The 27,351-nt window shown below is 35.8% G+C and overlaps 1 protein-coding gene across 12 annotated transcripts in view; it reads left to right on the top strand.

Moving 5' to 3' along the window:
* Nucleotides 1–27,351, top strand: part of PPFIA2 (PTPRF interacting protein alpha 2) — a 287,577-nt gene that overhangs the window by 162,106 nt on the left and 98,120 nt on the right. For all 12 annotated transcript variants that reach the window (XM_074539659.1, XM_014271727.3, XM_074539658.1 and 9 more), the window contains 2 exons: nt 12,151–12,252; nt 22,119–22,283. In XM_074539659.1, coding sequence (XP_074395760.1) covers nt 12,151–12,252; nt 22,119–22,283 — 267 coding nt within the window. The remainder of the gene's footprint in view (nt 1–12,150; nt 12,253–22,118; nt 22,284–27,351) is intronic.

Raw genomic sequence — 27,351 nt, forward strand, 5'->3', positions numbered from 1 at the left:
ATTAACAAAACTTACTTGTAGTTACATATGATGTAGTGTTGATCTGAGGTGATCATACACCTGCTTGGGTAAGTCTGGCAAATCATGCAACAAAACTCAGAGATGTGCATGCATCAGAACAGATAAGTCACCACTTAGAAATCATGGGCTGCATCCCAACTTTGGGGTACTGTTCTTCTGGAAGTCAGGCTGTTCTGCATTGCACAGGCCCTGTCAATGCCTGAAGGACCAAGTAACAAGATGTGGACGAAGATGCATGAATTGCCTGGACTCTGAGCAGAATCTGCCTCTGGATCACCTGCCTGCCCAGTGGGCAGCTAAAGAATGTATTGCTGATGAGGCTGTATTTGGATGTAAATGTCCTATTTATTGAACACAATCACTGGAGTCCTACAGAGATCTTGATTAGCAGAATTTTTCCTCATGTGTTGAACTACTGCTCTGTTCTGATCTGGTTATGAAGAGATACCCCTGCTCAAATTAAAGGGTAAACAAGATCATGTGACACTCAATAATACAGATTTTATTAAACAGTAAATGCGAGTGAAAGAGATAGAAATAGGAGGAGGAGAAGGGGAGAACAGAGAAAGAGACTTTGAAAACCTCCAAGTGTTTTATATGAACTACCCTGTAGTCTTAGAAAAAAAATAGATGCCCGTGTATGAATGTTAACATTTTAATAATAAACATTTAATTTAAAACATTTTAAATGTTTTTTTATTCCTTTATTTCCATCAAAGGCACAGAGATTAACAGGATCTTTGTTGCTTATGCAATTTCTAATACAGAATACACCATTTCTTAATTTGATTTTCTTGGCATCTGTAAATACATTGTGTATTTTTCCTTAGGAAAAAGTCTATGCTAGTAATCACCAGTTCATCATATTTCCGGATGAAGAACATCTGTGACTAATTACCTTGTTTTCACCACTGAAGTTTTTTAATTTTATTGCAGTAGTACAACAGAATGAAAGATTGCTGTTAAAAACATCCGTGTATGAAACAAGATTTAGTGCATATCCCAAGCGAAACTGGGATTCCTTCATGAGATACATATTTGTAATTTGTGATTAGCTAAGGCTTAGCTGGACTAACTGGAAAGAGGGCAAGTCAATATATGAAGAAAAAGTCATGTTTTCAGTTACCAAACAGAAAGCAGATCAGTGAAATCCACGGCTTAAATTATTTCCAGCACACACATCAAGAAACTACTATCTGTAAATGCAGTGTATATATATGTATACATGTATACTATGTATATGTATACAATATACATTGTAGTCATCTAAGTTAAAGGATCTGCGAATAAAGTGGAATTCACTGATGTGAAACCATATATACGGGTTCATTTTCGTGGACTCAACAAATGAAAATATCTTCCAAATGTCCTTTATGCCACCTTTGTCCATTGCAACAAGACCCTAAGCCCTCACAGACATTTGCCTCTGTTGTCAGTGGAGGTGTGTCACACACCATTCCTGCATGGCCAGCCTTGTTGCTGAATTATTCTTACAGAGGCTTTTCCTAACACTGCATTGAACTGCTTCAGCAGCAGTTTAACCTTGTTGTGTCTTGGGACACTTGTCTTGTTGTCTTCCCGAAGAACCAAACCCCCATAAGGCTCCAGGTGAGCACTAGCACCTATAAGAATGGGATAATTGCTAGCAATTTATATTTTTTCTTTTTTTTTTTTTTTTTTTTTTTTGGAGAGGCAAGAGAGATGGCAAGATTATTTCCCCCAGGGTTACAATTATGAAGTGATCCCTGATCACCAGTTATATTTGGGAGCTTTATTTACTTCTCATAGTGAAGCTTTTAGTTCTGCTGGGACAGGTCAGACCAGAATGAGCCATCTAGAATGCAGAAGAGGTATTTTTTCCAATTGTATTTATAGAAACCCTACAGAGGGAAAAATAAAAGGAATTCAAAGGTGCAGTTCCTTTCAACCCAAAAGATATAAATGGATATAAAAGATATAAATGACAGATCAGTCACATCCTGAAAGTGCATTTATTCACTTTTGCTGTTCTTGGGTGGCCAGCTTGGATACAGAACATCTAATATTTGCATCCTTAAGGGTCCATTAGCAATTATTCTTGCCAGGAACAGATCAAATATAGTTTATACAAAAAGATCAGTTGGTGGATAAAGTAATTTAGTAGATTCTGTAAAAATCTTTCTCTGACAAAAAAAACAAAAAACTCCAACTTTTAAAGTTTTTTTTTTTTGTTAGAATCTTGGATGATTAACACTGAAGTTTGAAAGTTATTAAAAATAATAAAATTAGGCATTAGAATTTGCACTTCTTCATCCTCTTTTTCTGTAGTTTTACACTTATTAAATTCATGAAAAAAATTGGAAACTGGAAAACAGCAAATTTCTGGAAGGAAAATTAAATAAATTTAAAGTATTAAATTATTTAACATTAATTATTTGGTATAAATTCTGAAAGGGTAAAAAGTATGATTTTACTGTGTAGGGAAGGTTGGGTTCTGAATCAGAACAGGGGACTTGCTGACCTATTAATAATAACTGAATGTGTGATCATGGATAAAATTTACCCAGAGACAATGCTGAGAAAGCAGAGAATGAGACAAGTGTCAGGACAGTTACAGAAAATGAGAGAGAAGAAAAGGTCATGCTGTGTTTTGTCAAGTTTGCCTGGAAGAAAACAACAAGTTGCTCTGGGGAGAAGTAAATTGAAGCTATGAAAGTAAAGTTTGGAAAGTGAGTCAGGGATGCTAAAAAACAACTAGACTAGGAATCTGGAGTTGACACCAAAAAAAGCTGAACATTCCTTTTCCAATATCATAATAGAAGACATATTCTCTTTATTGGTAGGTCTGTGTTGCTTCTTATAGTCACCCTTCATATATCCTCTCTGTCAGGATTTATTTTAGGTTATTTCTTAGGGCCATGTACTGACCTCAATCTGCCTTGTAATGAGGGTTGTATGTGTGCATTGATGTGCTGAAGCCATTGTACAGTCTGTAAAGCACTTCAATAATTTGCATATTGTGCAGGCTTGTTCTTTTTATAACTTTGTGTTTATTTTAAATTGGGGGGGAAAAAAATGAAAAAAGTAGGATGGTAAGTATAAAATCAGACTGTGCTGGCATTGGGAGGTTGTAGTCTTGTATTTCAGTGCAGCAGTTTATCGTGTGCTTATGCTAGTGCTCTGTGACCATTTCACATTTTAAATAATTATATATCTGGAAAAATAAATAACTGATCAATTGGAATAAAATCAATCCCACTTTCCATAAACTTATTTTTTAAAATAGTCATAGTCTGTCATTTTAAACCATATTTTGCTCTTTTTATTTTTTGATAGATGAGAATTTTCCAACTGTAGAGGAGTAAATTGGTATCTGTATTTATGTAGTATAATATTTAATCAATAAAGGCATATTGTATAAATATCTTTTATGCAAAAAGGCATCACTTGAAAATGATGATAGGCTGTAGTCTGCAACATAGCTATATCTGGAAATCATTTATTTACTTCTAGAAAAAGTGAATATGAATATTTATAAAGCAAAGGCATTAATTATTAAAGGAAAAAAAGTTGATGGTATAATTCCTCTTATTATATAGCTGACTCACTTCCATGCTACAGTAGTATGATTTAAGCAAAAAATCCCTACAAACTAATGAGACTTTCATCCCTCTTCTGGAAAGTGTGCTGCCATCATGTTGCACATGAGTAGTACTTCCACAGAAACCAGTCCAGTGTGTATAGTAAAACATTCTGAATACACCTTGTAAGCCAGTGTGCAAGTTTCCTCATACACTGTATATAAGATTATGAGCTTTTTAAAAGTCACACACTTGAATTACACATTCAGCTTTATTATGTTTGCAGATGTTTATATGAGTGATGGTTTATCCCATCCCTTTTCAGTAGTAGTCTGACAGATGTTTAACTTGCTTATGGACCCTCTGTGTGCCCATCAGTTAGGAACAAAGCACTAAAGACACAATTAGTGTTATTTGAAAGTAGCAGGGTGTGTTATTTACTGTGATATCTGTTCCAAACCAAACCAATCTAGTTTACGTGATCTGCAAGACAAGAGACCTTTAAATTTTCAATCTGCCTTTCTTACAGTGAAATAAAAAAGCCTTTAAGTTCATTGTTGTTCTTAAATATGGGAGAATGGTATAATTGGATTGGCTACGTTATAATAAAATATTAAAAAGTATTAAAAAGCTGTATTTTTATATTTATAATGTATCTGCTTTTTTTGAGGGGTGGAGGCTGTCAAGTCCTTTGAAGCCTAAAGCTTTTATCAGGCTTTAGCCTGATACTAGGGATTACAAATAAATAAGGTGAATTTTTGTCATCTTCTTTCTTGTGCTTGAGACAGTCTCTTAAGCTTTTTCCAATTTACATCTCTTATAATCTGAAGAGTCTCATAGAAAACAGGAAATTCTAGATTAAAAATGAAAAAAATCTGATTTATGCCTTCCCCCCCCCTTTGTCTTCTGTTTTATTGTTACTGTAACTATTTTAACAGATCAAAATAATAGATATTCCTTGATTCTAAAATAGGTTTAGCTGGTGTCATGCAAAATTGTAAATTTTAAAATTTACAATTTTACATGGCAAATTTGGGAAATAATGGAAAATAGTTTTGTGTTTGACTGTGTGGTACTGATTAGAGAGTAATACATGGATCACTCTTTGTGTTTATATTGCTAAAACCATATTAATTTTATTCATATTATTATTGTCTTAGATTCGAGTAAAAACTACCATGGCATATTTGTGCCCATATCTTCTGTCTCCAGTGTCATATTTCTTCCTGAAGTAATCCTGTGTGGGAAAATCATTGCCAGAATCTGAGCCATTGCCATAATACTCATGTTGCTGTGGAGATTCTCTTAGACTTCAAAAATCTGGTGGAATTAATATTTATGAGATGTACTAGCAAAAATTAGGCAGATTACATCAGAAGTCCTGACAGGGGTATGTTCTTCTCATTACCTTTGCATTTCCCATTATCTAGAATGGCTGTCACTTCAATTAACATGTAAGCAGATGCATTTTAAAGCTTCTTTCTGATTGAATTTTGAAATATAATTTTGAGTACTGTGGTACTCTTGTTCTAAAACATCATGAAATAACATGATGCAGCTTTTGGATTTAGGTGACATTTCTATAAAAATCAGGTTACATTGGTCACAAAGCAACAATAAAATGTTTATATCCATATCAATATTTGAATTATCTTAATCAAATACATAAACTTATTTGGCATAATCCTCAGTTCTCTATTATTATTTTGAGTTCTTTTCTAGAAATAAGTTTTTGGGGCTTTTTTGTGGGTTTTTTTTTTCAGGTACTGAAAAGGTATCTGAATGTTTTTCTTTTTACTCAAAAAAGCATTTCTATCTTACTCTGGGAACACAGTCATCATAGGAAATTATTTATTCACAGTAGCAGGCCATGCACAGAGAGACTACTAGCCTGAGATGATTTCCTCTACCCAGAAGGGGATGGCTGAATAAGGAAATATTTGCAAGACTTAGCTCAGAATCTGATGTCGATTCAACTGACTATTTAAGGAAGGAGTTCTTCTTGATGACAAGCTAATGTAACAGTTCTGCATTTGCCCAATTTTATGTTCAGTGAATGTATTGGAATTATTAATTCTTATAGATGTTTACATGGGCTCTGAGCCTCTGAAATGTTTCACTTTCTTCCAAGAGCGTTGACTGTGTGCTTCTGTGTGGGTAAATGGCTACACATTTCAAACCTTCAGTCACTGCCCACATTTCTGAAAACAAAAAACATTAAAAATGGGGTCTCAAGTCCACAGTGTTACTGAATGTCATGGTTTTCAGCCCAGCTGGAGGTGAAACACCACAGATCCACTCACTCAACCTCCCCTCTGTCATCCCTCCACCCTGGTGGAATGGGGAGAATTGAAGTAAAAAATGTTTGTTGAACAAGAACAGTTTAATAAGTGAAAATAAAGTACAATACTAATGGTGAATGAGAATATGAAAAGCAGTAAGAATAAGAATGAGAGTAAGAAAAAGAATGTGAAGAAAACAAGTGATGCACCATGCAGGTGCTCACCTCCTGCTGACGAGTGCCAGGCTCCCCTTCCTGACCCAAGATCAGGATCAGTCACCCTTTCAGCAGCTTCCACCAGTTTGTATACTGGGCATGACATTCTGTGGTGTCTCTTTGGTCAGTTCAGGTCACCTGTCCCAGCTGTGCTCCTCCCCAGTTTCTTTGGTGTACCTCTTCACTGGCAGAGCATGAGAAAAGGAAAAATATGGGTCCTTGACTTATGATTAACAAAATTTAGCCAAAAATTAAAACATCAGCATGTTATCAACACCATCCTCATTCCAAATCCCAAACACAGCACTCTAACAGCTGGGAAGAAATTAATTCTACCCTAGCTGAAAACAGGAGACTCAGTTCTCTCTCTCACCTAACAGAAATCTTGTTGTCACCTTAGAATAAACAAGAAGTGGTTGGAAAAGACTCTAAAATCATTGAGTCCAATTGTTAACCCTACGCTGCCAGTTCCACCACTGAATCATGTCCCTAAGATCCACATTCACATGTTTTTCAAACACTTGCAGCAACGTTGATTCCACCCCTTCCCTGCTTAGCTTTTTCCCAACATCCACTCTATACCTCCCCAGGTGCCACTCTTTGTCTTCCTTTGTCAATTCAGGGAACTCTCAGGTTGTGACACTTAAGCCTACTTCCCACATTTTAGATTGCAGACCCCTAAGCAACCTAAACCAGTGCTGGTAAATCCTTAATAACTTGAAGCACAATTAATGTTTCTGTAAGAACCACTGGAAGAGCCAATGCCTGTGAAGAAGAATTACTCCTTATCTGTGTAAGCGAGTCACAGTAACACTCAGTTCATATTAAAGCCAAAGTAGTTCAACGTGATGTGGCCAACCCACATCATATGGCAGCTAATTTTTTTGAAGGGGTGATTAAAAAAATAATTCCAGTGCCTAAAAATATGAAAAACAGAGACTAAATCAGTTTTTCTTACATTTATTTGTGGAGAAATACAGAAAACACTACACAAACATCACAATGTAAACGACTCTGATATTTTTAAGGGATTAATTCAGAGACTATTCTACAGTTTTGAAAGTTTTGCTTTTTTGTATTAATAGATCAAAATTTTAGTCCTGAGGTCCAAACAGATTTCCATTTTTTTTACCCAGGTCCTGGTATAATACAGTATTTCAGGGTACATGTCCAACCTAAAATTTATGGGCAAATGAACTCTCATTTTGAGCAGTAATGTAACAATGAACATTTTAGACAACTGACACCAAACACATATGTTTAAAACAGAGAATCATGGAATCATTCAGTGACCTGAATTGGAAGAGACCTTAAAGATCATTTAGTTTCATGGGCAGGTTTCTGTAAGCCTCCATTTCTGTAGCCCAGGTTTCTGTAAGCCCCATCCGACCTGGCCTTGAACACTATTAGGGATGGGGAAAATCTTTCATTCAACCTATTTTAGAATCAAGGAATATTTATTATGACTTCTCTGTAGCAAGAAGATAAATAGTGAATTAGGTTCAGATTTTTTTTGTACTTTGCTCTGTTAATAAGAGTCAGTAAGGATGAAGTCTGTGTTCTGCCAAAATTGCTAAAATAAATCCTTGGTCATTTAAAAGGCATGGAGAATTTCCAAGAACATATCCAGTGACAGAATATTAAGAAAGAAGATATCTTTTTTTCCTCCCCCCCGCCCCCAACAGATTGGATGAAAATATATAAAAGGTTAAAAGAGGTAATTGTAGTAGATAGTGATTTCTGCTAAATGAATTGCATCTAAATATTTAGGAAAGCAAATTGGTTGACATAGCTTGTGTTGAATGTAAAATAGAAATTATAAACCCCTACCATTCTTCTTCCGTGCAGATATTAGTTCACTCATTCATTCCTGAAATGAGCTGTGATTTAATGATGAAAAATCCAGAGGAGGAGATTTTAAGCTGAATCTCCTCACTGTCTCCAAAACTGAATTTTATGTGTTTTTAATTTAGGGGGTTTTTTTTAAGTTACTGTCACAAACTTTCAATTTTATTTAAGTATTTTTTGTGGGGATGATGATGAGAGACTGTGTTTTCATTTCAGCTCAATTTGGACTGGATCATATTCTGAACAGTTAAGAATCAGAGATACAAGTTCTCATAATTCCTGTGGCATACCCTCAACTTGGAGACAAGTTATGTATGTTTATGTGTATTTGGTCATAGAAAATAAACCTTGCAGGCTTTTCCTGGGAACAACAAGCAATGAGAGCAGGATTTCTTGAACCAGCCCCTAGAGGCAGAAATTTAATGGAAAGAGAGCTTGGGATGCCTCCCCTGCCCAGTCCTACTGCCAGCACATCTGGCAGTGCTGCCAGCCTTCCTGTCCTGATGGCATCCTGCTTTCTCAGGCACCCTCCAGCCTCTGCTCAAACTGTATTTCAGCTGCTTCACCAGGGAAGTCCTTGAGTTTTGCTTATTGGTAACTCTTAGTGGTCCTTTTCGTGGCTACAGATTTCTGTTGAATTGGTTTTCAAGGCTTAATTTCATAGGCCAAGTGTTAAGAGAAAAAGACAAGCTGCAGTTAAGACAGGCTCTGAGATTATGTTTATTCAGATGAGGAAAACAATGCTCATTCTCAGGTTATTTATCTTGAAAAAATTGCAAACATCTTGATGTCATGGTATACTATAAAGCCAGTGCTATCAACTGGATAATTTTCATAGAATTTTAATTCAGTTCGGTTCTTAATTAGCTTTACTGCCATACAGCTTCTATATGAGCTTTAAGAGTGCAGTTGTGCCTGTCAACTCCTATTAGTTATGCAACAGATGTTACCTTCAGGGCTCCCAAAGTATGACTGACTGTCATGGTCACTGACCATGCAAGATTTATGCTGCAAACAGTAATTCCAGATGACAGTATTCCCTTGATCCCTGTATATTTATACGAGGGAATTGCATGAGCAGAGGTCATTATCATCACATGTCATTTATTACATAACTGGGTGTTATGTTAAAACAAAAATATGCTTTGCTTGGCATGGAACCTGTGGGGGGAAAAAAAATGTTTCCTAGAGCATTGCCTGTTGGGATATCTTGGATAAATAGGTTATTTTAAAAATAAGTTTTACATATCGTTTTGGAAGTATTATTTGAAAGTTGTGAGGTGTTATCCTAGTTATTAATTTATGAAAACAGATGTGAGAGAAATAATAACTTGTAAAGCTCTGGGGAAAACTCCATTTACTTTGAGACCTTCCCTGTAAAAGGCTTCTGATATAAACAGAAGGAATAAGGCCTCTTTCTGCCATCATTCAACTCAGAGAATTCCAAGCTCTTGATGAATGAACAGTCTCTAGTATTTCAGATGAAGTTGGCCACTTGAGTTCCAGACACATAAATAGGTGACTGCTTGTTGTACGTGCTTGCACTGCAGTTATGTCAAAAGCACAGAGAAATTTCAGAGAGCAGCAGCAACAACTGAATAATTATAGGCTTGAAAGGACAAGGTTGACCATTCAAGTAGCAAAGTCTAAAACAGTGGACACAGGTAGCCCAGCTAAAGTAAATGCTAATAGATATTATGAATATGAACTGAAGGTATTTGAAGGCTGAAACCACATTATATTAGGTAGGAGACTCTCTGGGAGCAGAATTTTGAGTAATGATTTGATTAAAAGCAAGGAAAACTTACCCTGATGACCAGACAAAATTACCCTAAGAATAGACTCCATGCTGCTCAGCAAACTAGTAGGAATTTCATTCCTTTGTTATTTGAGATTATATGAACCAAAGCATTAGAGATTGTACTGGAAACAGGCTCACCTTGGCACAACAAAGATATGCAATTTGATAAACATGTCTTTTTTTACTCACAAAGAAAGCAGCAAATGCATGTTACCAGACTGGTTTGCCTTACTGTAGTTCTGAGCTCAAACTGTAAGTCACAGATGACATTTGTTATCCTTTCCACCACCTGTCACCCATCCGGATGCCCAAGCATATGCCAAAGTGTCTATTTTAATTCCAGCTGAAACATTACCAAGAAATGATAAAACATAAACACAACAACATACTCTATGGATTTCACTGAAAGTTTATTCTGTGAGACTCTGAAAGTATTATGGACACTAATCTTGTGTAAATTAGCAACAAGAGCTCCACCCTGAAGGGCTGTAGAGAAATACGTGTGTGTGTGTGGCTTTGTGCTTCAGAATTCTCATTCAATGTGAGTGGAGATCATTAGCTTTTTATTAACGATGATTTTTTTTGTTCAGTTCATTACTTGCAACCTTTAGTACAGGAGATTTTCTAAAAAATCTGTACAGAATAACACTGCTGGACTGGTAGTTTCTGAATCCTAGTTCAAGACCTACAGGCAGAAGTTTTAATGATACTTTTGAAAAGGAAGGGAAGAGTGTTACAATATAAATCTCATTTTCAAAGCTAAGCTAAGGGTTTTGACATCAAAATGTACTGTGTAACCTTAAATGTACCTGACCACTAGGATGTAAAAAGCAAATACTGATTAGAAGGTAGGACACAAAACATCATTATATAGTTCATGTAATCTATAGCCAGTGTCTAAAACAAAATCCATTGAGGATATCAGAACAACATTCTCCTTCTTATCATGCAATCTGCATGGAGGTCTGCCGTGCTTGCAGTTCTGGCTGCTGAAAAATAGGGAAAAAAAAGCACTCTTAGTTACATGTTTTCAGAATAGAACTTGAAATTTATTTGAATAACTTTTAACATATATTACCATATCCTGTTAACTATTTAAAATCTTGACTGTAACAGAATGGGACTAGGAATACCCATGAAAGTTCTGTCGAACACCTATTTATTTCAGATAAAAGCTGCTTTCTGTAACTTGAGGAGAAGCAGCAAACTAAGCCCCTTTGAGATCATCACTAGCTTTTGTCTTAAATAAGTAGATTTAGTCTCAGCTTCATCCTACTGGCTCAGAAGATAAACCACCTGGACATGTTTGTTTTTTGGGTTTTTTTTTAACTGCTTTCTCTTGGAGTGCAGTTTAACTGCTTACTTATGGGCTGGTGGGCTCCTATGCACTGACTGTTCTGGTAAAATAAAAATTAACTTTGTATTTAAAAATATGTATGCATCTTTGTTAAACAGCAATGCTGTTCAAGACATTTTTTTTCTCAAAACATGAGAACAAATTTTAAAGGCTTTTCATCCTTTACCTTACTGTATCTGTGAGATATGTAGCATCTTTTTACTATAAAGGATAAAATTTGCCGCTAGAGCTTAGTATGTCTGTCAAAATAAACAATATGGAGTAAAACCTTTTCCCCATTAAAATTAATGACAACTCTACATTTGCCCTTTGTACAGAGAAAAATTTATGTATATTGTTGAAGAGTTACAGCAATTCAAGACATTTTAATAGTAGTTTTGACAAGTAAAAGATGTTTTTCAGAATACCTATTAGTTGCATTCATAAAACTTAACATCAGGAGCAGCTTAAAATTCAGTTTCATTTTATGTTGTGAACTCGTAGAAAATTCATTCCAACCAAAAGCTATTGTTCTGAGTCTTCACAGCCTTTCAGTATAACGGCTGAATACATTTTAATGGTTAACTTCAATATCAAGAGTATTTTTTTCACAGCTCATATAGTACTTATGTTAATTTAATATTAGGTAGATTTTGATTAGTGAATACCTTAACTTTCTTCTCACATGCCATGTTGGAAAGGCTGCCCTACGGAGTGGCAGGAATGCTCCTCAGTGGGTATGTTGAGTTGAACCTCCTTATGTGTGAAGTGTGGTGTCTCTGTTGGTATGAAATTGTCCAGTTCTGTTCTCCTTCTGGTGTGATAGCTTCTGATAGCTTAGGTATGGGAGATGTTGCCATCATTTTGAATCTTCTTTTGTTTCTAAACTTAAATCAGTAGTTACCTTTTATTAGCTATGTCTAGACTTGAAATTATTTTAGTAGTTGCTGAAGCTTACATATGCTATTTTAGATTGTGTTGATGATGTCTAAATATTATTTAAATCCTCAAACTCTAGAATGCACATGGATTTGATTATCCTAGTGTTTACATCTTGAGTAACGTCCTATATCATTTTATTCTACAGGAATTTGCTGCACTGACTAAAGAATTAAATGCATGCAGGGAACAGCTGCTTGAAAAAGAGGAAGAGATTTCAGAACTAAAAGCTGAAAGAAACAACACAAGAGTAAGTACATAGCAGACCTTTTCTGGATATCATGTGTGTTTAAACTTACATACAAATCTAGAACTTAATTTCTATGAATGAGAAGACAAAAAATCCAGCATTTTCATGAGTAAAGGAGATTCTGAGTTGCAGGACATATCTACCATGCTACAGTCCTGATGGAAATGAGTGAGTTAGCTAGATATATTGCAAACAGTTACAATTACAGGAGATTTAATATGTAACATGGTAAGATCATTCAGTTTAAATGTCTTTTAAAGCAGGGGATTCATGCAGCCTTCCAAGCCTGACTGGCCTGCACATATCCTCATCTCTTAGCAAGGCAAAAGACAAGGTTACAACAGACAGTTTTGCCTTGTGCCTTGGATTTAATCTGAATTAGGATGAGATGAAGGCTGCCACACCTACCACAGGCAGTCTGTTGTTTATTCTACATGCAGCCTTGTAACCCTTGAAGAAAATGTCAACTGAGGGGGAACAAGATTCAATCCTGAAATTTATCATGTTCTGCTTCAATCAGAAATACTATTCTGTCCGGGAACAAGAATATATGATACAGCACCTTCTGAAAATTCTCAAATGATGGACAGAATTGTTTTCAGAATAAAAAAATTGCATGTAAAATTGTCTGGGCAAAGGCAGAATTTGTCTAGAGGGTAGCAGAGGAGACTTTATAGTGTTTGTGGAAAGGTGTGAGAAAAGAGATGGAGTAGTCCCAGATCAGGTGGGAGTCAGGCTGGTAGTGAACATGCAAAATAGATCTCAGAGGCTGAACACCAAGGATGACTTCTAATATCCATATTTTGTTCTGTGATCTGTGTAACTTTTCCCATTTTCTTATTCTTAATAAGCTAATAATAATACTTTGGGTGCTCTGCTAATATCTCTTCTTTGTCATCTAGTTTGCATTTTGAAGAGAATCTAACAGTATATATGCCAAAAGACCTGAGAGAGGGCCTTTCTCCCTGCTTTTTCTTCCCAGCACCATAGAGTGCCATAGAGTTTAGAAATTCAAGGGAGGACAGATGAAATGGATGCCTACAAAGAAGCAAAGTTTACCCATCTACCTCTGTTCACAAAGTTCTTAGAGGTGATGGTTTGGAAAATCTTACAGGAGGTATAGGTGAGACCTACTTTTTCTCCCATTAATTAATTAGTTAATTTTGAGAAACATGTAGGAATTGCACTGCATTTTCCAGGTTTGGCAAATCATGTCAGCTGAAGAAAACTCTGAAGACTTTCTATAGGTGCTTAAATTATCAGTACCTCCTACATGTGTATTATTTTTGTATTTAATAAAAAAAATACTTTATCCATTTCACTCAAAAGTCCACTGAACACCAGCTTAATTTGTTAAAACTGCAGTGCACCAATATCTATGTGGGTCTGATATAAGCAGTGCAGACTAGCAAAAATTCCAAAACAGCCTAGTAGCCTAAGATAGTCTTGTCAAAGAACTGTGAGAGAAAAGAAAGATGACTCAACTGCAAGTCATCTCCTAAATCAGACTGATCTCTGTCATAGGCAGTTTTTTTGCAGGGCAAGAAGCTTAAAGATCATCCATTCCAATGTTTCTTGTGCTATGTAAAGGAAAAATCTGTAAGAGGTTTTCCAGGAGAACTAATATCAACAAATGGGAGTTACAGTGTTATAATCCTTGCAAGTCCTTGCAGATAAAATTAGTAAATGCCAACAGTGTGTTTTCAAAATGAGGATGAAGCTAGAGATCAAAATGTTTAGGCTATGAAAATATACAGGGAATGCAGATGTTACAGCAAACCAGGGCAAGACAGAGTCCCAATATTAATGGGGAAGGAGATAGAAAAAATGCAGAGACATGCCTTACCCTGACCTAGCATTTTCATTAATAAGTTATTACCCCATCATGTCATATTCTTGCCAGGCGTTAAGCTGACATATACTACAGCATATCCCTGAGCTAGCTGTAATACTCATGCTGTCTTCTATAGGGACTCTCCTTTGGTAGGGAAAGATGAGTATTTTAGATGCAAAACTGTTGTTTCCAACACAGCCTCAGTGATGTGCTAGTGATGAGATTTCCAGCAGCACTCGTTGGGAAGGCATTGCCTATAAAGAGGCACTTAAGCAAACTGAAATTTATGGTGTTATTAGTGCAAAACAGCATTAATATTTTGTGGGAAAAAAAAAATTGCTCCATATTTTTTCTGTTGGTTTAGCAAGGATTCTAATAAAATAATAATATTTGGAGAACCACTGAAACAGTTTCACAGTTAGAAAATTAAATGTCTTCTCTCATATATAGATAATGCATCTTTTACATTGATCTAATGGTGACACTTCAGCCAGCCCTAGCTTGGCTGCATTAGTGAGACTAACCTGACCCCTCAGGACACACTCATGCATAACCACCCATAGTGGAACTACTCATGACAGCCACTTTGTTCCAAGTAGCACTTCCTGCTGCTTTTATGTGAAAATGCTCAGTTACAAATCGAAGCTTTTGGATTTTTTAAATCCAACCTTTTATCTCCTAGAGGTAACAGCAAAATGATACTGTCTGATTTGTCCTGCTTCACACTGAATATCAGCAGAAAGGAATGAAAGTGGCAATTTTATCAGGTCCTGAGTGCACACCAGCCCTCCACATCCCCTTTACATTTTCAATTTTGTCTAACTGGCAGTATTTTATTTACTCTAGACCCACACCTCTGTGTTTCTTTATTTTCTGGCAACAGCCTCACACAGTTTTTGCTCATCACATGAACAAAAAAACACAAAATTGATTTCACGTCCTGATTTCCCACTCTGTAGTCGTGGGAAATCACTTTCCCAAGCTGTAGCAGTAGACCTTGATGGTAACATGTATTAGAGAGAGATCATGGTGGAATTACATTCTTTGGGACACATACACTTCCGATCTCAGCCAAAATACCAGAAACTAAACCTTACCCCGGTATTTAATCAAGTTTCTACTCAATCCTTCTAGCAGCATTCTTAGGCGTTTGCTGTTGAATGTATATTTTTGCTGCCTATGATAATTAACTTTTTCTGACATATTACAGTAGAAATATTTTCATGTTAAGAACGAAGCTGGCAACTCAATTTATCAATGCACAAGGCAGAGTAGAAAGTGTAGGAGCGCTGATTGTGTGGCGTTGCTGACGGGCAGCCAGGCAGGTTCTCTCTGGAAGACCTTTCTGTGGGACTTGGAAAACAGATACAAGTGTGCCTCAATAGAAATTCTCACACTTATTTACCTGGATATTCTCTAGATAGAATGATCACATATAGCATGTAGAAGGATAGCCTCTTTTCTGAAGCTGGAGGATGAGTCAGTGTGATCTCGTATGTTATTTAATGGAAATTATAAAATAACACTACTTTGGCTGTTCAAATTAAAATGAAAATATTTTTGTCTCAGTTTGTATTCTTTAAAAGTAGAAAAAAAGGCATGGGATTACCTTGTTAGATCAGAGTACTATTATGAGAAAATTTGGGGATTGGTTTGGTAGCTGAAAAAAATATGATATGCTACTGCTATTGATTAATCTGATTATGGATTTTTCCCTACGACAACAAAAAAGTGCCAGACACATACATGTGCTTTTTACATAACGCATACATTTTTTACTCAAATTGGTCTGAAATATTTTACTTCTAACAGTTTCGAAACAAAAAGAATTATACCTGTGTACATAAATGAAACAGCATTGACCGAGAGTGTCATTAACTCTCTTTTGCTTCATGCCTTAGGAGATGAAATACTTATTAAAGTGAACAAGGCTGATTTATATCTAATTTTATTCATATTTTATTGTCCCTATTCCTTATTGAAGGGTTTATGAAACATCTTCAATTATGCACTGCAGTCTCATTATACCTGCAGATCAGGACTTAACCCAATATTCTATGATTCAAATTCCCTTCTACTGTATTGAGAAACTCTAAGAATATATTTTTTTGTAGTGTGGTTTTACCTATTTTAGCTTGTTTTCTCATAGGTCCTTTTAATTAAACCAGTTCCATAGGTGCTGAAAATAAATCAAGTACTCTATTTCTTTTTTAAACATGAGGAATTCTTACAGTCTAAAACACTGTACATGTGAAAATAAGAATGTCTGTCTCCTGAAGTTCTTCAAATGGCAAAACATTAATTCAATAATATAAGTAACAGTATATATCATTGGCTCAACATTATTAACTATCTTGTAGATTCATGTGTCTCTTCTTTTAAAAAAAAGAGCTTTTGTCAGAAAGTAGTGTAACAACAGATTGTAAATGTAATATAGTTATTCAATAACTATATGGTTTTTTATATCTATATGTTCTCAGGTAATCTGTGTTGCATAATAGTTATTATATTTCTATTCATTATTCTTATAAAACCCATTTTCTTCCTATATACTTTATCATTATTCAGTCATTACATTTTCTTTGGTGAAACCTTGGTTTCACATATGTGTGATTTCTTAAGGTTTTGGGTTGCTTGCATTTTGGTTTCTGTGCAGAGGGACAGACATGGGATACACTGCAGTAGCTGGGCTGCAACTTTATTTTTTCACAGAAAAATTTTCACTGTTGATTAACCAGGGCAGCTGTTGGAGGTCACACCACTTGACCACAGGTGAAAAGTGGTTTCCATCACTGTGGAACAATGCTGAAGAAAATCATTGATTTTGTGACTGATTTTAGAGATAGTCTTCAACACCATGTCTGCTTATTTTACTTGTCTTCTCTGCTCACACCAGAGATGGAGATTCACTGAACAATGTGAATTCTAAATATAGACTGAAAGAAAATTCAGTTTTTTCCTGTGCTGGTGAGAAATTCTAAGCTGAACCTCAATAGAGAATTGTCTTCTTAGAGGGTTACCTCATTCCTCTAAGGAATACCTTAAGCTAAGTCTGTCTCATTTCAGTAAAAGTCTTTTCTTTTATGTTTTCTTCTTTAATTATTCATGATTCTCCTTTTCTTGCCATTACCATCTGCTGATTCTTTAATGTTTCCATTTGTTATCCTGCTGTGAACTTTTTCTAAAAACAAATGTTTCAAAAATAATGAAAGTTAAGATAAAATATTTTACATTGATTAAAACCAGGTCCTGTAATAGCAAACTCTACTGACTCGCTCTAATTTCAACTTATTGAGACATCATTTCTTAAAATGAGTGTTTAAAATGAGTGTTCTTTCATTTTCTATAGATAAATCAGTGTCCATGTAGTCATGATGGTATGGTGTAGTAGAGCAGAGTAAGTGATAATGTACACCAATGTAGTTTGTACCATTGATTCTAACCTTGCATTTCTGTTTAACAGAAATTAACCACTTTCATGATTGCTTTATAGGTGATTTGAGAAATACAGGATGCTGAATATATTCTAAAAATTTTCTCCTTTCATGTTCATTTAGTTCTAGTGAACACTTTAAAGATGCTAAATTAATTCAAAAAATATGTACTAGAGCACTTTTCAGTCTTTAAATTATTATTTTTGTATTTTTTTATGCTTACAAAAAGCCTAGAGTTCCAGAAGTGATCCTATTTACATAAGATACAATTATCATCACGGCATCTTGAGCATCCTAAAATTTGCCCAGCATAAAACTCACTTGTCAGATTATTTCATAATTCATTGTCAAGCTTATGCTTTCCAGTAGGAGAAGCATGGCATTGATGCGTGGGTGATTCTGTCCTACCTGCTGCTCTTGATCTTCATCTTCTTTTCTCTGCAAGCTGCCTGTCCCTCTGAGTGCTTGACAACTGTAACAGTTTGACAGTGTGAGGGAGCAGAAAATGCTCAGCAGCCCATGATCACTGTTAATGCCAGAGTTTAGCTGCAACTTACTGAAAACCCTAAAGCTGTTTCTAACAATTCTTTTGTAGTTTAAATTAATTACCGTTATTGTTACAATGTTATTTCAATGAGAATATCTTGTGCTGTTCTCACAAGTATTCGGCATATTAATTCTTGAACTATATATGTGGAGGAAAGTCCTCAGCGTACCCACAAGATATTGTGATTGCCTTCAGATGTTAATCATTGGTTGGACACACCATCATCTTCAATGTCAATCTTTTATGTTTACATTCCCTTCCCCCATCATTGTAGCCCTGAGACACTTCATCATTCTGTCAGTGTTGTTGACATTTCCACTTGCCAGGGAAGCAGGGAAGATCTTTTTTAATATAACTACCCCCTTTTTTAGTATAATTTTATTGGGTAAAATTAAATAAAACAGCAGGTATTGTTATATGTCCAAAGCAGGGCAACAAAACTGGTGAAGGGTCTGAAGCACAAATCTTACAAGGAGCAGGTGAGGGAGCTGGGGATGTTTAGCCTGGAGAGAAGGAGGCTCAGGGGAGACCTTATCACTCTCTACAGCTGTAGGTCAGGTGGGGGTCAGGCCCTTCTCCCTTGTCATGTAACAAGTGATAGCACAAAAGGAAATGTCCTCAAGTTACACCAAGGGAAGTTTAGGTTAAGTGTTAGGGAAAATTTCTTCACTTAGAAGATTATCTTGGTGACTGGATCCAGCATTGGAACAGGCTGCCCTGCTGCTCCAGGGAAATGGTAGGGTTGCCATCCCTGGAGGTATTTAAAAGATGTGTAGATGTGGCGCTTGGGTACTTTGTTTAGTGGAGGACTTGGAAGTGCTGGGTTAGTGTTTGGACTTGATGATCTTAGATTTTCCAGCCTAAACAATTCTATTATTCTGTGAATCCAGCATTTCATCAGAGCAGGGGGCAAGGCTTTGCTATCAGGTTCTCAGTCGCTGTCAGATGTCCTACCCCCTTAGGTTTTTTTCCCTTTCAGCAGAACTGAGAGTGATGTTTCACTAAGAGACCTGGTTAATAGTATTCTCTGTTCAGCTAGTTTTGCAGTTAACAGTGCTCACAGAATTTATGAAGACATCAAGATTATTTTTGTTGAAAAGCAAAAATAAGAAATTTTTACAAATGAGAAACCTATGTTAGCATGCCTTCTGAGCATTCCTAGAGCTGATGGTAAGGAAGATTCCAGTGTTCAGAAGTAGCTTCCAGAAGAATGAGTGACTGCAAATGCTTGAGTAAATAGGAACAGAAAGAAAAGATATGAAATGTTCAGAAGCACTGCTTTAGTTCTCTATGGGTCTTTTGACACAGCTGTGACAGTCTGTATACAGCAAAATAGGCAACAGCATTTTGCACTTGATTTATGTAACAACTATGAAATGTATGCAGACATTGGAATATGTCTTTTTTTAGTCTGAAATGATACTTCTCAGCTAAAAACAAGCTTAGCTGTTGTGTATGTTAAATGGGTGTTTGTCACTGGTTTAGTATTATGTATTATGCATGTTTCTGACATGGCAGTAAGGTAACCTAAATATGTTATTGGTAGCTCTGCAAAAGGCTGGAGTGCTGTACTGTTCATCTCAAACAGCAAACTCCTCCACAGTCACCCCATTAGAAATTCTGAGTTCCCACCACTCTGCTCAATTCTTATACTTGAAAACATTGTTTAACTTGTTTTGTCTCTTCATCACTCTCTTTGATCTCCTTTGCTTAGCAAGTTTCTTGTCTTCTGTCCATGCTGACTTCACATTCCCTGTTGGGATTGTCAGTGTGAACCAATTCATAATGAGCTTCTGGATGCATGTTAGGAGGATTTTTGTGTGTGCCTTATTTATCTCTCTGCTATAGATTATGTGTAATTCCTTCTGTCATTAATATTTTTCCATGTCAATATTTCCATGTCACCATCACTTTTCTTCTCTCTTAAACCAGATTTTTCCATTTCCCTTTTCAGCTAAGTCTTGCATACAGGCTCTCAGACATCGCTGATCATCACAGCATTTGTCTGCAAGATAAGTCTTTTAGGGTAGTAGGACACCATATATGATAAATTTGCTCAGTTAGGCCAGAAAAGAGTTTTTTTAGCTTTTAAGGTTTTGTTACTCTGAACTGGTTTACTGGGTGTAAGTTTGAGCATTAGACAACTACAGACCTATGGAAGGAATGGCCGTACTAAAAAGTCAACTGTGAATCAATGTCTTCCCTTTCTTTCCAATTTCTTCAGAAATCTGTAGCCTTTTGGCTGGATTTAGACTCCTCCAGATGTAGCTATGATGCAGTGAAGCTTTCTGCATAAAGAGAACTGATCAGGACAAGCCAGGCTCTAACAGAATCAGCCAGGAGGTGGAAATGACTGTGGGGAAATCTAAGTGCACAGAGTGGATTAGAGTCAGATTCTGCCTACCCCAGGGCTATGGAGTGGGTCAGGGTTAGGCTGCACAGAGAAGGAAATACTGCACCTTCACAGACTCTTTCAAGAGACAGGGTAGAGAGTAGGCTGAAGAATTAGAAATCAGCTATTGACTTACTTTCCTCCAGCTTTCCCCTAAGGTATGACCTAGAAAAGCCATTACGATACAAGAATTTAGACCAAAATTCAGCAATTCAGTTCTATCTATAGATAGAGTTAATTGTTTAAGTACTACTATGAGCAGAAATATTCTGTAAATATTTGGAAAATTTTCTGATCTCATTTAATTTGCAAACTTCCCACAGCCCCACACTGAATTCTTGATGGCTCTATCATTAAGAGGTCTCCTCAAATTTGTGTGCTACTTTGGACTTCCTCAAATAATTAAAAATCTACCTATATCTGCTGTTAGCACTTCAGGGATGAGAAAGTTTTTGAATTTCTTGTTCATTTGCATTTGATAAATACAGGGCATGAGTTGGATTCAGAAATTATGCTCCTTTCTTGAATTGCAGGGAGTCATTATAACTCTTATTTTATTAACATTGTTCACATATTCCTCCACTACTTTTTGTAAAGAATATATTGTAGCATAATAACCAGGTTCAAATCCAGACACGAGAACCATGTTTTAAACAAAGATGACACCTAACCATAATCATTCTTAATCTGACTTATTATCAACATACTACTATGTCTAGAAATTCATGTAAGAATAAAAACCATTATGTAACTGAGAATAACCGTGGATAACAGATAAATAAATGTACTTACTAATAGTAGCTATATTAAGGCCCACGTCAAAGGAGAAATATTAAACAATTGTCCATGTAACTTTCAGATTTCCAGTTCGATGAGTTGGATATAATTGTTTATTGTAATTACAATACATTTAACATGCATTCTGATTCATGAATTTAGCTACCCTGATTTAACCTTACAGCTAACCAAGTCTCTTTAATGTTCAGGTACTAAAAACGGCAATTGGGTAGCCCTATGAAAATAGACAAATAATATAAAATGTGTTTACAATATGTTATTTATAGTCTATTTCACAGATTTTTATGGACTTCTCTGATTTTTATTGTTGATTTTTCAATACAACAGAGACAATATTTTGAAGGATGTGCTAGTGACAAGCACCATTAGCTGTGGCAGTTCTAATGAATTGTTTAAAAATCTAGTAGAATATACTGTTCACTACTACATATTTTGTTAAGCTCCTTTCAAGATAAATTGAAAATATATTACAGTTAGGCTGAATTAATTGTAAATTTATTTAATATTTTTGCATGATTCTTTAGACTGTCTTTGCTTATTTGGCTGTCAATAATCATCAATTACTATCACAAATGATATGTAAATATCTAATTAATTTAGTAAAATAGTGACCCTATGCTTAATGATTTGTTGTTCTTGCTTTTCATAGCAGAGTTGTAGGTGAAATCATGAGTGGGTATTCTATTTTTCCACTTATTCCATCTACTTTAGAAAGATGAAACATTGCTAATAGTTCCAGCAATCTCTCCTACAATGAAGTTGCCAGGAAGACTGCTGTTTGGTATCATGCACTTTGTAGTTAGAGTTTCTGTGGCATTTAGGGGCCCAGAAATTAATAACTTTTTATTTCAAATCCCACAGCTGTTACTGGAGCATTTGGAGTGCCTTGTCTCAAGACACGAAAGATCCCTGAGGATGACAGTTGTGAAACGGCAAGCACAGTCTCCCTCAGGAGTTTCCAGTGAAGTTGAGGTCCTCAAAGCTCTGAAATCTCTGTTTGAGCACCACAAGGCTTTGGATGAAAAGGTACAGTATGGTAAAAAAACTTACTGAATACACTCTTTAACTTGCCTAATTGTGCTTTTTGATGCAGCAGACCAACAGTATAGTTTGTTGCTCCTTGGAATTAATCCTGTACTTAGAGAGTTTACAGGTGTCCAGAGAAATATGGATGGTAAGAAGATGGCTGTAATGCACTCGAGGTCACTGCAGCTACCTTTTGTAGACAATAGAAATTACTTTTCAAAATAAGCAAATCTCACCCCACCAGACATGCTTCTTCTATTTACACTAAATAAAGATGACCCTGTGGGATTTATTTGGTGTAAAATGTGTTTTTAAGTTATGGCCATGAAAATGTATGTATATCTCAAATTTTAAAAGCACAGAGAGACATAGAATCAGATGTTCCTAGCTACATAAGGGAACTTGGCTCTTAGATACTTTTGGGAGGAAAACCTCCTAAATTTCAAAGATCTTTTTAGCCTTTGCTATGTAAGGAGAGTGATCACTTTTCAAGTGGCGTAACCTAAAGTAACTAGTACATTCTTCATTATCAGAGGTGATTAAGGGCCTGCAGAATCAAGGTAAAACCCGATGATAACTGCATCAAGTCATGCTAATGAAGAGGATCTTTCCTGTGCTGGAAAGACTATATTCAAAATGAATGAAACTTTGTACAACTGTCAATTATCACCTTGAGTATTGTGTACATAAATTCAGAAATCCAATTCAAATCTAGAAACAGTATGCTTGGAAGGTGATGTATCTGAATTGGTGGGTGCCTCAAAACTCCATGCGCAGGGAACACAGGAGAAACAGGGCTCATGAGCCAAGAACCTCATTCCTTATGGGGTCTCTTTTGGCTGATTTGCTCATTGCTGCTGCTGAGTTGCTTCTCTGTTTGAGATGGTTGGGTAAGCAGGGATGACTGTGCAGAGCAGCATCTGAAACCATTGACTTGCACAGATGAGTTGTATTGTACAGGACCAGTTTAATGGTCTCACAGTAACAAATTTAACTTCAACTTTCAGAAATATACTCAGAAAGTTGACTTTACTTAATGAATGTTGCAGCTGTAGCTATATAACAATATATACATCATTGGTAATGAAAGGATGAGACACTGTGGGTTATGAGTCATACTAGGTTAACTATCAGGTTTTCAAAGTTGAATAAATCTAAGGAACTTAGACCAAATAAAAACTTTAGATATATCTTTTGGGTTATATATTCTACTCAGATATCATGAAAGCATCTATAAAGAAAATCTAGAAAAGGAAATATAATGACTTCTAGCCACTGTAATAATCTTTTGGATGTCATTAAGACTTTAAAAATCCTGCATTATTAAAAAGATCTTTTGAGGATTGATGGGGTTTATGCTCTGAGCTTTGATTTTTTTATCCAGCACTTTAAATATTGATAAGACTAGGGTAGGGAACTCTTCAGCTTTTATACTTTGACATTGTGTTGGATAAGTAGGGGAAACTGTAAGAACTAAACTTGAAATTGATTCTGATTATTCAACAGTTGTGTACCTCTTGCACATTTTCTTTCGTTAATGTTTAGTATTTTGGTAGTATGCAGTTTATTTTACATCCCATTTTGAAAACTATTGTAAAGAATTAGATTCAAGCTACATGTAATGTTTTGACTTGCATTATTGAAAAATTTGACTGAGATTGTTGAAAATTCTATTCTTACATTATTTTAAATGTTACAGATTAAAATCAGTATTCAGCATGTTAAAAAATTTTGGAATGACAAATGTAGGTGTCTTACGTATCTAATTGATTCCCGTCCCAGTGGTAATCACAATTTTCAGGATAGAAAAGTTAACCATCTGCAATCATATTAACAGAAGATTTGTTCCATTATAAAACAAGTTTTAAAATTGGTTGGTCAAAATTATTTTTTCTGACATACTGTCTACCTTGTGTGGAACCTTTTTTATTTTGATGCAATAAATCATATTTTTACTATAAAAAAATAAACTATACTATTTATATGTTATTATAAAACAATCTGAGATAAGTCCAGTAAAGTTTAATAAATAATTTTTAAATAATTTGTTATAAAACCAGCACACATTATTTTCAAGGACAAATCCTACATAAAAATGCCTGGTTTTGTTACACTGTCTCTAAATTGGATCAAAGACGTTGCATATATCACCCAGATACTTGATAATATAATGCTTTCACAAATTGTCAGTATTATGGTGATTTTTATTTAAAAATAATGAAATTAAAAATTACTGCATGCACCCAAATGTGCTAAAATTTTTTTATGGCATGTGAGTCATACATTTGGCATGGTGACAGAATAATTATATAAGTTAGATTTGTTTGAGACTCTTCAGAAAGAAGATATCAATCCACCTATAAAAATGCATTGAAGTTTTTCAGGGATCAGTAGAACAATGTGGGTTGGAGCTCCTCAGAGACATCTGGCCCAACCTCCTGCTCAAAGAAGGGCCAACTGTTTCAGGTTGCTTAGGGTCCTGTCCAATAACTTCTCAATATTTGTAGGCAGAAAACCTATTCTGGTGTTTCACCACCCTCACTGTAATTTTTTCCCATAATACCTATCTGGAGTTTCTGTTGTTGAGTGTTGTACTGGTTTACTCTTGTCCTGCAAGGTCTTCCCTTCCTGCATCTGCAAAAAGAATCTGGCTTTATTTCCTCCACATCTTCTGGTTAGCTGGTTGTAGACAGCAATTAGATCTCCCACAAACTTTTCCTTCTCCACTTTGACCAAGCTCTCTCAGCCTGCCTCATATGCTCTGTGCTTCAGCTCATGGCCAGCTTGGTGGGCCTTCATTGAAATCTGCCAATGTTTTCTACCAGAAAGCCAAAAACCAAATGCGGCCTCAAAAGTCTGGAGGGAAATAATAATTTTCTCCAACCCACTGACCAAACTGTGTGCTGGCCTTTTTCACCACTAGGTCTTTTCTGCAAAACTGCTTTCTTTTCCTGAAGCCTGTCTCATTCCCTCATGGGTTATGCATTTTGTGGCAATGGGACACCACACAGGATTTGTCTCATTGATCACAAATCTCTGGACCTCACAGTCCAGTCTGTTTCTGATGCACCATGGAATCTATTTTACCAATTCACATCTCACCAGTTTCTCTAGGGATAAATTGAAGATCTTGCAGAAAACCTCAGTAAAGACAAAAAACATTGTCTGTTCTCCTCTCGTCCATGGAGCCAGTCCTCTCATCACACAAGGCAACAAGGTTGGCCAGATATCGTTTTGCCTTGGCAAGGCCATACTGGCTCTCCCCAATCACCATCTTGTCCTTTGTGTGCCTGAAAATGCTTCCTGGAGGATTTGCTCTATTACCTTCCCTACATTTCCTGGGTCATTCCAGGATAGCTCCTGTATTTCATGAAGAAGGACAAAACATTTGTGAGTTTTCTACTCATCAGGAATCTCCCTGACTTGTGATCCTTGCAAAGCTGAAAAAGGCATGACAAAGTAATCAAGTAATCTTGTGCACGGAGTTAATCTACTGCCTTTGACTTATGTATGTTTTGTCGTCCTGTATTTGGGTAATGCTTCACTTGCACAGACTCTGCTGCTGTGCTCAGAGGAGACCTGCAGACAGAATCTCATAGTAAAACTGAGGCAAAAAACCATGATTTATGATACACTGATGTAACAGCAAAGTAAAATAGTGCCCCATCAGAAAATGCTCATTAAGCCGAAATAGGCTAATGGATAAAGAGTAATAAAAACTGTCAAAAGGGCACAGGAAATATATAATGATTCTTTGCAAATGAATAATGCAAATTTTTCTTTAATTTTTTTCTTCACAAAAAGTGTTGACACTAAAGCTATTAATCTAGTTGCTACATTCTTGGAAAAGCAGAACAAAATATTTTCATGAGAAGTTTTGCCCTTTAAACTTACAAAAGTATGAAGAAAATCTTAAAATTCTTCCTAAATGCAAATTTTCTTTCATGTTTTCACTTCCTACACTAAAACATCTTGATGTATTGTAACAAGCTCTGCCACAAAACTTGACTGATCATGAAAGGATTGAAAGGATTGCTACATGAACAGTACAAGAACTACAAAACCCTCCTCATTACTATAAGAAGATGCAATGAAACCTACTAAGAGATGGAAAGTTGAAAATAAAACATATCAGTTTCTAGGCAGGTATGCTTAAGTATAAAAAGAATCAGGAGTGATACCTTAACTTATTTCAAAGTCTATTGACTTTCTATCTATTACATGAAGTCTGAGCTCTGCCTTTACCATTTGTCCAAAAGACTGATCACCACAGAGAGATCACAGCTGTGAATGCATTATTCTGAGAAAACATGGCTGTCACTGCAGTATTTTCAGAGTCTGACAGCTCCTTCAGGATCTCTCTCGTTATCCACATGCCACAAGGCTGGAGAATGAAAGCTTGCCATGATCTTCCCACGAGAGAGAACCAGTCCTGTTTGGCTGAACCCAGCAGGCACCTTCTAGTGAGTAGGGAATGGTAAGAGTAGGGCTTTTAATCTTAGCCCATTATCTTCTAGTGGAGGTCTTAGTAGTGCCAAAAAAGAGTCTGCACGGACTGGTTTTGCACTTTTAATGTATTTTGTGAGAATTTTTACTTTAGAGCATGGGCATAATGACAGATTTAATTTACTTTAGAAATTTTTACCATTATATGTGTCCCTCAGAAAAATCTCATTGTGTCACAGCAAATGAAATTGATAGCACACTAACTGTATTCTTTATTATTACTATTATTATTGTTGTTATTATTATTTAGAAATTTATTTTGACAGAAGCTGTATATATTTTCAAAAATATTTGTATATCTAATTATTCTAGCATTTTTATAAATAAAAAACCTAAACACAGGGGCAGTTCTGCTAGCAATTCTAAATATTCATCATGTGAGAAGTTAAATTCAGTGACTGTTTTACCCAAGTGTAAGGTTAAGTTATATCTCCAAGACAACAAGAATTTCTAAAAAAGTGTGAAGTTTTACACATTGGAACTTAGGAGTGATTTGGGCTAGGACCAATATGAAGTTTTGACTCAACATTTCTTATAACCTTTGTTATTCTATAAGTCAGGT

This window comes from Zonotrichia albicollis, chromosome 4 (assembly GCF_047830755.1).
Source record: "Zonotrichia albicollis isolate bZonAlb1 chromosome 4, bZonAlb1.hap1, whole genome shotgun sequence".
Classification (NCBI taxonomy): domain Eukaryota; kingdom Metazoa; phylum Chordata; class Aves; order Passeriformes; family Passerellidae; genus Zonotrichia; species Zonotrichia albicollis.